The sequence below is a fragment of the Lepus europaeus genome, chromosome 13, assembly GCF_033115175.1.
Source record: "Lepus europaeus isolate LE1 chromosome 13, mLepTim1.pri, whole genome shotgun sequence".
NCBI classification, from domain to species: domain Eukaryota; kingdom Metazoa; phylum Chordata; class Mammalia; order Lagomorpha; family Leporidae; genus Lepus; species Lepus europaeus.
Window position 1 is genome coordinate 59251106 of NC_084839.1, and position 14377 is coordinate 59265482.

The following is a 14377-nucleotide window of genomic DNA, read 5'->3' on the forward strand; positions in this document are numbered from 1 at the left end:
ATAAACTTTCAACATAGCCTCTTATCTTTAGTTGCAGATTCTACTATACATGTACCTTTCTGTGTTTCTGCAGCACAAAACTTTGGCTTCCCACTGACATCTTCTGCTGAAAGCAAAGATGCTGCAGCAAAGGCAGTAGTCTGCAAACCCAGGTACCACATAGCCTTCTAGTTTTATGACATCCCAAAACTGGTTGGTATCTCCTGTCATCATGGCCTTTTTATTCTCCTTGCCCTCACGATTTTATATATTATTTTTTAATTTAAATAAGTAATAAACAGAAATGAGAATGAGCACATAGCTGTAATCACTCATATTTAATGGGAAGATTTCTGTTTGTTCCAAAAGCAGTACAGTATATATAGAGGCTAAAGGCATGAATTTTGAGGTCACATTGCCTGAGTCTGAATCCTGGTATGGCTTACTAGTTGTGTAGTTAATCTGCAACATCAACTTTCTCATAGTTCTGAAGAGCACAATGACTAAATATTTATCCTGTAAGAAGTAAAAATGAGAATATATAGTACTTAAAGTCTGCCTGGCACATAGCAAGAGCTACATAAATGTTAAATAAAAGATAGTGGGGGCCGGAGCTGTGGCATAGTGGGTGAAGCCACTGCCTGCAGTGCCAGCAACCCATATAGGTGCCGGTTTGATCTCGGCTGCTCCACTTCTGATCCAGCTCCCTGTATGGCCTGGGAAAGCAGTAGAAGATGGCCCAAGTCCTTGGGCCCCTGCACCCAAGTGGGAGACCCGGAAGAAGCTCCTGGCTTCAGATGGGCACAGCTCCAGCCTTTACAGCCAATTGAGGAGTGAATCAGCGATGGAAGACTCTCTCTTTTTCTCCCTCCCTCCCTCCCTCCCTCCATCTAGCTCTCCCTCTCCCTCTCTCTCTGTATAATTCTGACTTTCAAATAAATAAATAAATCTTTAAACATGTTTTTAAAAAGATACTTATTTCAGTGATAAAGAACTTTAATTTGTAGAGAATTACAAAATATCAAAATAAAGGATATAAGAGGTAACTAGAATTGTGACTCTGGTTCAAGTTTAAATAATTTTGTACACATTATGACAAGTGATTGGTGTAGCGATTATGATACCACCTGGGACACTCATCCCATATCAGAGTACCTGGGTTCAAGGCCCAGCTCCAGCTCCTGCTTAGTAGGTAGAAGTATGCATACCCTGGGACACAGCAGGTGATGACTCAAGTAGGTGGGTCCTTCTCACCCATGTGGGAAATCTAGATTGGGTTCCCATCTTCTGGCTTCAGCCTACCCAACCTTGGCTATTGCAGGCATTTAGGGCGTAAATCAGTGGATGGGAGATCTCTGTTTGAGTGTGTATATGCTTTTCAAATAAATAAAATAAATTTGCAAATAAAAGTTTTATATACAGAAATATATATGCATGGCAATTAAAAATATTTTATATAGATGAAATCATAGTTACATAAAAGGTTCTGCACTAACTAGCAGACATGAGATGGCCTCAAATATTTCTCTATTTTGAATATTCACTTTAGTTGGACATTTATCTGAATGTTTCTCTAGTAGTATACATTATCTAACAGAATTATTTTCTAGTTTGGCAACTGTATACTATAACCAGTATTAATTTTCCTACAATTTCACAAACACTTAATGTTCAATTTAAATATCTGCTTATCTGTGGAGTGGAAAAAGTAGTATATCACTGTTATTGTACTATGAGGTTAAAAAAAAAAAAAACGGGGAATTAGATAAAGAATACATGAGCAGCTTCAACAATATTAGTAATGATCTAATTCGTTAATTCAGTATGAAATTCACACATCTATTTTATGACATGAAACATATATATTAACTCCAAATATTATGTATTAAAATACTTCTACTGACCATGTGATTGGTGTATATATATCAAGTATATAATCTTTAAAGTATTTATATGTACATATTATAAAAAGACAAATATCAAATAGTGAATAGGAAGTAATACTAAATGATCAGATAATATGATTCATATTCATTTGGGCTTTTCTGTATTTTCCAAATTCTTTACCTTAAGCATGTCTATTAGTTTTATACTTTTGAAGGAAACCACTAAATATTTTTATTTTTAAGCAGGAAAATATTAAGCACTAAGCTGCCACATCCTGGCTAAAGTAACTTTCACTGGTCCAGGGGGATCCTAGACAATGTCATTCACTTGCTGATCACAGCAGTGAAACCAGCTTTTCATACAGGTCATGCAGGTCATCAAGTAAACATCCACAGAGAAATCTTTTCATACCCCTAACTTTCTAATTATCTAAAGACAATTTATCCCTGGAGCATTTTTCACCATTACTAAGAATACCTTTTCCTTTCTATTTATCTAATTTACATTCTTCCTTCAAAGTCCAGCATAAGTCCATTTGCCTCTGTGAAATCTTAAATACCTTCTTTAATCAGCAAAAATCTCAACTTTGGATATGTTTAGATATTATATTGAACATTTAATCTCAAATTACTCTTTAATTTTGTTCAATAGTTTTGTTTCCCAAATGTATCTTAAATTCTTTAAAGGTAAGAGTTTCCATCTAGTATTTTCTGCAGTCCCTAATAAATGTCAAGCCCTCTGACTTCTAAATCCTTTGATTTTTAGAGAACAAACTTCCCCATGTTCCTCACTATTCTGATTGATCCTTCTGTTTCTCTTACTGATTAAACTCTCCTTTCTTATCCCCTAAATGAGAGGATCCTTGGCTCTTACTTGTTGTCCCAAAATATTTACTTCCTCCAATAAGAATACCTAGTTAGATATTTTTAATTAAATATTCTTTTTTTTTAAAGTCTATTTGTTTTAAATTTATTTACTTGAAAGGCAAAGTGAGAGCATTCTTCCATCTGCTGGTTCACTCCCCAGATGCCCTGGCTAGGCCAGGCTGAAGCCAGGAGCCAGGAACTCTATCCAGGTCTCCCATGTAGATGTAAGGGACCCCACTTGAGCCATCATCCACGGCATCTCAGGGTGCACATTAGCAGGAAGCCGAATCAGAGCCCAGGCAGAACCCACCACATCATATAACAGCAGCACCAGTTGGGTGGCTGTAATACTACCTCCTTGTCTATTTAGTCCCAAATTTTCAACTCCAACCTTTCTCTTCAATTCCATATTTCCAATAATATCATTTAATTATCTTTAGATATTCCTTATGTAGCTAATGTGAAAACTAATAAACTTTTTATCTACCATTCTAAATTCTTCACTGGCTTTCAAAACTCTGCACTTTATCTTCACTGTTCTTAAACTGAAAATTTGTCTCTGGTTCTCTGGTTCTCATGTGTACTCTATATCCCACTGCCAGGCTAATCCTTCTGTAAGTCTAATTTTTATAGTATACCCTCTTGTGTAAGTGTCCACAGTGTTACAGGAAAATGTTTCAATATCTTAGTGTGACATTCAAAATCTCCACAAGGAAGCTCAAAATAATCTTTCAAACTTAGGATTTTGTGTTTTTGTTTTTTTTTATTTTATTTATTTATTTGAGAGATGGGAGGGGGGGAGAGAGAGAGAGAGAGAGAGAGAGAGAGAGAGAGAGAAAGAGAGAAAGAGAGAAAGAGAGAGGGGTCTTCCTCTGCTGGTTCATTCCCAAATGGCTGCAATGGCTGGAGCTGAGCCAAAGACAGGAACCCAGAGCTTCTTTCAGGGTTCCCACGTGGGTGCAGGGGCCCAAGCATTTGGACCATCTTCTGCTGCTTTCCCAGATGCAATAGCAGGGAGCTGGATTGGAAACAGAGCAGCCAGAACTTAAAGTGGTGCTCATATGGGATGCTGGCATGACAGCCCAGGGTTTTAACCCACTGTGCCCCAGCACTGGCCCCAGGACTTTGTTCATCAACATGAACCACTAATTCCCAGATGGGCCTACCTCTTCACTACCATACAGAGTTCCCATCTCAGTTCATTCAATTCCTTTTCCTGGAAAGCTTTGCCTCAGCTTCACTAAATTTTACAACTGCTTTGATGTCAAAGTAAAATTGTGACTTCTCTGCAAAAAATTTTTCTTAACTATTTCAGATTATACTGTGCCTATGCTTTCTGTAAATCTCTACCATCTTTTTACTTGGTGTCACATAATTTAGCACTCAATAGCATCTTAGTGATTTCACATGACTATTCTTGAAGAGCTTATGCTGGGGATTCAGTTCATGCCTTACACTTCCTTAGTGATTCCTATAGGCAATAAATACTGTGTGATTTGTTTCATGTAAGTAATATTCTATCACTAATAGCTATATCTTGACACCATGGTTTGTCCACTATAAGGAAATTAAATTGATTTCCACATAATTTGAAGAAAAGAAAGATCAGGTTCTACAACTAAGAAAACTGTGATCAAATGACTTCTATAAAGTCATAATTTATCTGACAAGCTTGGAAAATAATTTGTATTTTTCACATAGCCTGTCAAATATTTCATTCCAAGAACTAAAAAAAGAAACTATCTTTACTTGGCATTTTAACATTGTGCCTGGAAATCTCGAATTGTTATGGACAGAAACCAAGGTACAGCTGACTATATTATTCACTTTTATAATTAAATGCACATACATGATTCAAATAATTTAATCTAAAATCAACATACTTGAGGTTACATCTATGTTTAAAGATAACATTGGCTTAAACTGTGCAATAATATGAAAATATGAATGCGAATTAAAACACAATACTTGGGGTTGGTATTACAATGTAGCAGGTAAAGCCACCAACTGCTACACTACACTGGCATCCAATATGTCTGCCAGTTCATGTCCTGGATGCTCCACTTGCAATCAGCTCCCTGCTAATGTCCTCAGAAAAGAAGTGGAAAATGGCTCAAGTGTTTGTTTCCCCTGCAGCTACATGGGAGACCAAGATGAAGCTCCTGGCTCCTGGCTTCCATCTGGCTCAGCCCTGGCTATTGCAGCCACATGGGGAGTGAACCAGTAGATGAAAGATCTGTTTCTCCCTGTCTCTCTCTCTCTCTGTAACCATGACTTTCAAATAAGTAAATCAATCTTTTTTAAAAAAAAAACTATTTTACAGAATTTTAAAATTCTACCAGGGTGATGAATAATAGTATTTTAATGCTGAAGTTATTATTCCCTAAGAATAGTTTGTAAAAATGGCTTAAGTATTTCAAAACAGCAAAGTATTAAATTTTTTCTCTTAATGAAATTATTTTCAGAAACCCAAACAAAAAAATTGACAAATATACTTAATATCTAATAAAGCTAAAGTTTTAAATTATATCTCATATCTTTTAATGCATCTCAAAATATGAATAGGCATCATCTGAAGAAAGAATCTCAACAGATAATTTGTATACCAAACAAATGTACAGGTAGGTCTTGACTTGTAATCTGCTCTGGATTTACAAGTGGAAGGAATTTTTTTTAAACTGTATAATTTAGAGATCATTGGATGGACAATTAACTAAATTTTAGTAATGATGACAACCTCTAAGTACTCATTTTTAATACAGAGAAAGACTCCAAGCTCAGATTACATCCTCTAAAATTTTTTATGTTGTTGTAATTACTTCTCTCATTTCTAAACAATTGGATCTCTTAAAAAATGAAATTCCTTAAAAAGAAGATAATTAAAATAAATTCCATAAAGTCCATATTTACCATTTTTTGGAACTAAAAAATTTACATTAATAGAGGAGTGGCCTAATTAAAAAATGGAGGAGTCTGAATGCAAAAGCACCAACATGTTGTTCTCTCCTTTTGTAAGAGTTATAAAACATTATGTTGTGGTCAACTGCTGCCATTGTAGGGATAAATTTATGGGGAAATCACTAACAGAACTTAAGCATGTATTATCTTTGGAACCACGGTACTGGAAGGGGATACACAAAAGAAGACTCATAACTAAGGAAAATTTTACAAGATTTACACCAAATTTAACAAAGGGTTAATGGATTATTATGCTAAAAAATTACCTTAAACATCACTTTTTAAATTTAGTTTGATACAAGAGGTCTTCAGGAATAGAACTCACATACATTTTTAGAGAACTTAGCTAACAGTTCTATCTCGAAACTGAAAAAAGTGAATATATAATGTTAGTAGATGTGTCAAAGGCTTTAAAGTTGTGGGGATAGATCCAGACCTGTGGGCAGGATGGAGGTGAAGTTATCTTCTTAAAATATAACACATCAAGAATGTTCTGGGAGTATAAGATCTATTTTAGGAATATCTTATTCACTACAGAAATAAAGCACAAAGTATTACAAAATATAAAAAGGGGTAAGTCCTGTTGGAAATGTCAACAGCAGACTCACTGATACAGTAGCCTAAATATTCAATATTGTCAGATAATTGTACATCACAAAAGTAATTTTGTATAAGATTCTGTCATGAAAATGCTTTTTCTGAGTGGAATTAATTCAATAGTGATAGATACCATTCCTCAACATTTCCCCTACAGGACATATAACCAAACCCACTATTAATTTAAAATGTAATAAAATCTATCTAAAAAGAACTGTCTATTGGGATGATTATCACATATTTTAAGATGCCTGACATGTTCCAACTTACCCTGTGTGAAAGTAAGGGTGGAGCCATGAGACACACCTCTTACTATAGGTGGCAGGCTTGCCCTACAGTCAAATAATTCTGAGTCTGTTTTTAAGGTGAGCAATAGCATTAAGAACCACAAGTTGATCTAAGTAAGTTTGAAACTTTCTGGAGTATATTTTGCATTCAAGTTTTAAAATTGAGTTAAAACTTACTTTTATGCAAATAAACTATGATTTTAAAATCATTCCACTCTTTGGAATAGTATTTTAAAGTGAATTTAGGAAGTAATATGTTTCTAATAATATTAATTCAGCTTTGTACATAGTCTCTGGAAAGTAAATACATGCCATGAGGGAAGGTAACTCAATACTTCCATGAGTAAAGATAGACTAATTTTGACAAAAAATGAGAAAAAACAAGAATCCACTAAAATGACAGTCTATATTCAAGACAGATTAAGACACTTACAATTACTACAAATGTGATTATTGCAATTCATGGATAGAAACGTGGGCCTACATTGCAAATGAGAATAGTTAAGTATAAAATAAGTCATGCTGTAAATAAGAATTTAAATTGATATGAAACATAGGATTAGAGAGATCAGTTATAATTAGTAGTAGTACTGATAAAACATCAATTTCATGGATGACTAATGATTATCTTTTTATCACAATTTTTTTTCTAGGCAAATATTATTTCTGGGCTTATAAGAAAATCCAAGGCATGTTTATTATTTTGTGATGAATGTTCACTAATTATTCTGTTCTCATCATGTTCTGAATCTAGGCCCATTCAATATTTAGTTCACCTTGCCTAGGCCCCAACAGTACTGTCCAACAGAACTTTTTACAACAGCAATGTTCTGCAGTGTATACTGTGATAACATGTGGATACTAAGCACTTAAAATGTGGCCAGCACAACTGAGAAACTGAGTTTTAAATTTTATTTAATTATTCAAATTGCTTTATATGACTACTGCTACCATATTTAACAGTGCAGGTCAGAATGCTCAAAAAATACAAACAATTGTTCGTTATATTAAGTCTCACTCTAATCAGCTTGTTGAATTCCATAAGCATGATTTTTACAAATGCTTTTAAGAATGGCATGCCAAAATACCTTCTGTCCTGTGGTTCCTTCTTTATTCAAAATATGACTCAATATATGGTAGTAAACATCTAATAGAACATTCATACAAATTCAAACTAAAAAATTCTGAAAAGATTTTTATAGCTGTTTACAGTATATCAGCACAACTACACTGACTGGTGGCTTGTGTCAATCTGTCTAATATTAGTTTCACAATGACTAGCATCCAAACTATGAAATATCCACTCCTAAAAATTTTTTCCATTACCTTTCATAACACGAGAACATCAATTACTACATAGTTTTCAGCTCCATTGGTTAAACATTGCAAAAGGTTGTCAAACCATTTTACCTGACAGACATATTTGTTCTTCCATTTGCTCAGCACACACTGACTGTTTTGCATCAGCTCCTGAAAGACAACAGTAAAAGAGAGAGTGCAGTTGGCTACACACATTGTCATCATAGTTAAAGTGCTTCTAATTCACAAGCAAAAGAAAAAAAAAAATCAACATGCCACACAAAGATGCAACTGTTTTGGAACTCTTCACTGGACAAAAGCAGAGCTATCATCACCATGAGAGTTGATCCTTTATGAAAATTAAAGCTGTTGAAAGATGTTTTAAAACAGATTTGTTTGTTGCCATTTTTGAAACTTTTTGAAAGATACCTCCAACTCTTTGAGTGAGTCTCGAAGTTTGTCTGGTCGTCTATTTTTGAGCGTCCAAGGATAATCTCGGGCTGGCAAATAAAACATGTACTACAGTTAGTTAAACATGATTTAAAAAAGGAAACTCTGCTTAGCAGTGCCTTAGGAAGATTAAAATAAAACACCTCCATAATTGAGAGGAAGTGAGCTTCATTTCTATCATCAAATGACAACCTCTTGAAAAGCTTTGTCACAGGAACAGAATTTTTACCATACAACAATCTCCCTGATCATAATTTTATGATGACAACCAACAAGGCTTAGAGAATCTCTGTGAAATTTTGGTAGGCCTGTGAATCTAGTAATAATTATTGGTAAATGACCCATTCTTTACCACTGAAGCAATTTTTTCATGTAAATAATTCAATGTTCAATAAAAAAGAAATTCCAAATTCTCCAAGTGGCCTACTCAGATGTGAAAACTCTCATGAATAAATAAATATTGTAAGAAAAGAAATAAGATACAAAAATGATACATAAAAATTAATTTTAAATTGAGTATCAAAGCATCATATAATAAAACTAAGGGGAAAATCTGAGGAAAATTCAAGTTTTCAACTGGAACTAAAAATTCTCTTTTAAATTTATAATAATACTCTATAGATTCGATGAGAATTTAATAATGATAAGCTCTGTTTTTTTAAATAAATTTAATTGAAAGATCAAATTATTAGTACAGTAACAATGTTAACCTAAAATAAACTGAAAATAGTTCTGCTTTTAAAAATTAATAAAATGCTAAACTCATTATACCTATTTTATCAGAAAAATTAATTTTTCTTTGGAGTCTCCTAACCAATAATTCCAAATAAGAGTTTTATATATATGTGTGTGTATATATGAGTGTGTATGTGTATGTTGTGTGTGCAATACCTAAGGGTCCTTCAAATAGTTCAAGGAAAAGTAGAATTAAAAGACAAGATCATCTGATACAAAAAAACTCTGAAATCCATGCAGTTTTTTCATAATATGCATTTTCCATGAACCTCATGAGGATTCCTCATATATAGATGGATATTTACATTTCAGAGTAGAAATATTATATATCTCAATTCAGTAAATTAAACTGGTTATATAAACATAATTCTGATATGTACAGAATGTGTATAAACTTTAAAATCTGTGTTGCAGCCACTAATACAGTATTTTAAAAATCTAAACATCAGTTCAGCCATTTAAAACAAGAGAGCAAGTAAGATTTTCAACTCCAGCTGAATTCCATATAAAAATCTTAAATTACATTTAACTTAAAGTCATTAAAACCATACTACATCATAGACATATATATTTGACATATATCTGAGAACAAAAAAGACTAAAATGACTAAAGTGCTAACATAGATATTACAAATTTTATCTTCTTAAAATGGGCAAACGTTAGCAATTCAGGCAAAATATGAATAAATAAATATTATCAGAATTTAAGCATGGTACATTATTTTAAATATATTAAATATAGTTAATAACAAAGATATGGGTTTATATAAGCATATCTTACCAAAACTGAATACAGTTCAATAGGCAAAATGACAAAAATCTAAAAACTATAATTCTTACTATTATGTTTATATCCCTAAACAATGGTAATTTGTAATTATAAGAAGTTCCCTGTTTGTGCAAAAAGCAGAATATTTTATAACACCGAACTTTCTAATTTTATAATCCAAAAACACATAAAGCAAGCTTACATTCTGCCAGCCTCTGCTTTTCTTCTAAGTTACCATGCTCTGTTGCTGATATTATGGCAGAGGAGATGAAAAGAAGAAAAAAATTAGGAATTATTTTTATTATATATATGTATATATAGTATACATTATATATATGTATATGTATATATAAAATGTACTATTACACACATTACTGGAATTAACAATCTATTAAACTTTAAGAGAGTTGGAAAAAATGTCACAATTGGGATGTTTTCATTTCACAAAAGCATTTCCTAAATTTGCACTGAAGAGGCTTACGTAGCACAACAGGTGGGTCAATATCCCAAGCTTCCAATCTCATCAGATAGAGAAGGGAACTGCAACTGAGCCCAGAACAGAAGCTGCTTCAGTCTGTCATCAGAACCATGAAGCCGGCCTATTAACTACCAAGCTAAGCACACAGAATGCTCACACAAGCCCCACTTCAACAGAGACCAAAACAGGAAGTAACTCTAGCTAGAAAGACCTTTTGGCCCATCATAAAACTTCTGGGATTAACAGGATTAATCAGATAAAGAAAATTGATCATTCACTCAGAAATGCCTATTTCAGATATCAGGTGAGGATCCGGGAGGCCAGCATCAGTGGGTCCCATGCATTAACAATGCCCTCTACTGGGACTCCAATAAATAAACGTGAAGAGACTATCCTGTTATCAGCCTCATCAGCAGTAAAATAAAAATGTTCATCTTCTTCTACCATATTTTATCAATATTGCTTTATTTTATATAGAACAGGTAGATATCAACCCTCAGCATTTTTCTAAAGATCTGAAGCTACTTTTCTTAAAATTCAAGAATTTATCTAAAGTTCATAAATATGTGGTTTTTAATGGTCAATATTTTACACTTTAGAATATTTAGTTTATAAGAAATTAATTGAGTAGAATAGGCACTTTACCTGATGGATCTTTCTTGTCATAATACTGGTAGATTCCGATGTCTCTATCTATAGAAAAGAAGAAACAACATTAAATTATGATAAAAAGCTCTGGAGAATAAGAAGCCAAATCATATTATATTGGGGGGAAGGGTAGGGAGGAGAGCAGAAACAGTCTCCTTATGTTACTAGAAATAAAATAGCTCAAAAGCATCTGGACATGGGTTCATCTATTCTAGGGATATGCAGAAACTGGAAAGTTTATCAGTCTAATGAAAAAAGATTTACACAAAACTAGAATGGCATGAGGGAAAGATTAGTAAAGAACTGAAATCAAGGAAGACCAAGTTTTCTCTTTCACACTTCCTCTGATATTTTTCACAGGGCGCTACCAAAAGGAACTGCCACTAAGCAATGCCAAATGAAATCAGTGGATGGAAGAAAATGCCCTAACTGTTGGATTCCAAGCTGTGGCTTTCTTTTCTCCAATTTATAGCTCAAAAGTCTAGTTCCCATCCTACAGCGTTTGGGGGAAATCTGCAGGAAAGAAAGGGAGGATTAGAGGAAGGTATGGATAAATTATTATCTGAAACTTGTTTAGATTCAAAAAGCCTTCCAAACCCATTCAAATTCGGATACTCTGCTGGGGCTACTTAAGCAGCAAAGCTAGGCTTCCCAGATGTTGAGACTGATTTAACCAAGGAATCTGTTCTTAAAATTTAAATACAGGGAGTACAAAATAATTTTGTCAATTTTTGTCAAATCTATGAATAATGAAATATTTCTTTCATGGAAGTAACATTTGTTTTCTTCCATGCAAAATAACTGTTAACTAACATAAGGAGGATACAACTGTCTCGAAAGAAGTGGAAGCAGTAAGGCTGCCCCCTAGCGACTGGCTGCTCCAGACTTCCTCCTAATTGAATAAAACCACAAAAACACATTAATTACTGCTTTAACTAATATTTTACATATCGTTTTTCAAAACAGTCAATCATGTGTACTAACTGTACTTATTTTTATTCATTATGCCATTAACAGACACAGAATGCAATTTATGACTACTAGTTAGATTGGAAATATTTAATAAGGAATCATTGGAAAAACTCATGAGTTTAGCTTCTCAGATGCAGATAATGTTTTATTTCTTACCAGGAATGTGATTTTATAGGTACATCTACAACACGCTCTTACGAGCTGTGTACTTTTCACAACAGATGCTCTATCTTAGTTTTAAATAGGGGGTAGGGGGTTAAAGATTTTATTTATTTATTTGAGAAGGAAAGTTACAGACAGAGAGAGACAGAGAGACAGATATTTGGGTTCACTCCCCAAATCGTCCCAATGGCTAGAGGTAGGCCAATCCAAAACCAGGAGCCAGGAGCTTCCTCCAAGTCTCCCACCCTAAAGAAGCTCCTGGCTCCCGGCTTCGGATCAGTGCAGCTCCGGCCATTGTGGCCATCTGGGGAGTAAACCAGAAGATCAAAGACTTCTCTCTCTATCTCCACCTCTCTCTATAACTCCTGTCTTTCAAATAAATAAAATAATAATTTTTTAAAAAACATATATTACCCCCAAAGAAATGTGAAACGGAGAACATGTGAATATAATTGTACATCTTAGCCATATGTCTGGAATGTCATTTTAATATGATATAAAAACTCCTTTATAATTACCTAGCTTGTAAATACTTATGAATGTGAAATCAGTTATTATGAATAATCCCAAGAAAAAATTGAACACATATGTAACTTAAGAGGAAACAAGAAGTAGGCTTTTGTACTAGCAATTAAGATGCCCCCATATCAAAGTGCTTGAATTTGAGTCTCAGCTTCACTCCTGATTCCTGCTAATGATGGTTCATATATTTGGGTCCCTGACACCCATGTGGGAGACCTGGATTGAGTTTCTTGCTCCTGGTTTTGCCCTGGCCCTGTCCTAGCTGTTGTGCATACCTGGAGACTGAGTCAGAAGATGAGTTCTCTGGGGCTGGCACTGTGAAACAGCAGGTAAAGCCACTGCCTAAAGTGCCAGCATCCCAAATGGGTGTTGGTTTGAGTCCTGGTTGCTCCAATTCCAAGATAGCTCCCTGTCAATGTGCCTGGGAAAGCAGCAGAGGATGGCCCAAGTGCTTGGGCCCCCCCAACCCACAGCATGTGGGAAATCTGGGGGAGGCTCTAGGCTCCTGGCTTTGGTGTGGCCCAGCAGCAGCAACTGCAGCCATCTAGGGAATAAATCACCAGATGGAAGATTTCTCTCTCACTAGCTCTCCTTCTCTCTGTAACTCTGACCTTCAAATAAAGAAATCTTTTTCATAAAAAAAAAAAGTTCTCTGTCACTATCTCTCTGCCTCTCAAATAAAAATAAAAAAGTAAAAAAATTAGACCAATAAAAATTTTCAAAGCTAAAAATTAAACTCAAATTTTTAAAAAATCAATAAATAATTAAAAGGAATTGTTTTTCCATTCACCAGTCTTTCATTAAATATAAAGAAAAGAACATCACTGAGGTACAGAATCCAGACTCTAAGCTTTTATTTATAATGGTATAACATATTTGAAAAAACTGAAATTGAGCCAGAGCTCATTTACCCCCAATGTGTAAGGTATTCTTCAAAGACCACAGGTGTAGTTCAGTCAGGCAGAAAGACATCTGATGGCAGAAGTAATCTCTGTCCTGTTTAAAAAATAATCAAAAAAGTGCCAATTAGTTATCTTCCATTGCCCCCCAAAAAACTAACATACCTTATAAATGACCAAAATAAAAAAAGAATCATTTGCCACTACTGATACTTGAGATACGGTCTTTTAGAATAAACACACTTTATTGTATCCTTGGTTAACCATCCAGAAATAGACTAGAAAAAGGGGGAAAATATACTTCTTTTTATGGATTTAATATGTCATCACATTGAGCAATGTGGTAAGAAGAATATATATATATATATATATATATTTAGGTCTTCAATATCATATGTTTGGTGAAGGCTCTGAGTATATTTAGAATTATTTAGTATTTAGGCATTTTTCAAAAAGTTATATTTATAAGGAAAAGAAAAATCTGTTAAGTAGTTATTAAGTTCAAGGACATTTTGTGGTGCATGTTTAATATATAAAGCAAATATTTATAATCTCTTACATATAAACAGGCTAATTAAAGGGGAATTTGCAAGGTAAATGGTATATAGTTACTATGATAAGAAATACAATTACTCAAAAGTAAATGGTGTAAAAACACATTAGCATTCAGACTAGTCTGTTAATCTGCTTGTCATGACGGATCCAGATCATCTATTCTAACTACATTTTTTAAATAACCAGGCTAGTAAAAATACGCATATTCTATTTCCTCCCATTTTAATAGTAGAGGTTAGTAATGGATACTATTGACATCTTTTTTTCTTTTACAAGTAGAACATTATCAATATAGAATGGTTGGGGAAAAGACC

At 34.0% G+C, this 14377-nt stretch overlaps 1 protein-coding gene across 2 annotated transcripts in view; it reads right to left on the minus strand.

Moving 5' to 3' along the window:
• The window catches only part of WDPCP (WD repeat containing planar cell polarity effector), a 654855-nt gene that overhangs the window by 287776 nt on the left and 352702 nt on the right, over positions 1-14377 (minus strand). For both annotated transcript variants that reach the window (XM_062209520.1, XM_062209519.1), the window contains 5 exons: positions 13521-13605; positions 10951-10998; positions 10030-10074; positions 8303-8373; positions 7985-8044 (listed from right to left, as the gene is read on the minus strand). In XM_062209520.1, coding sequence (XP_062065504.1) covers positions 7985-8044; positions 8303-8373; positions 10030-10074; positions 10951-10998; positions 13521-13581 — 285 coding nt within the window. In that variant the 5' untranslated portion in view covers positions 13582-13605. The remainder of the gene's footprint in view (positions 1-7984; positions 8045-8302; positions 8374-10029; positions 10075-10950; positions 10999-13520; positions 13606-14377) is intronic.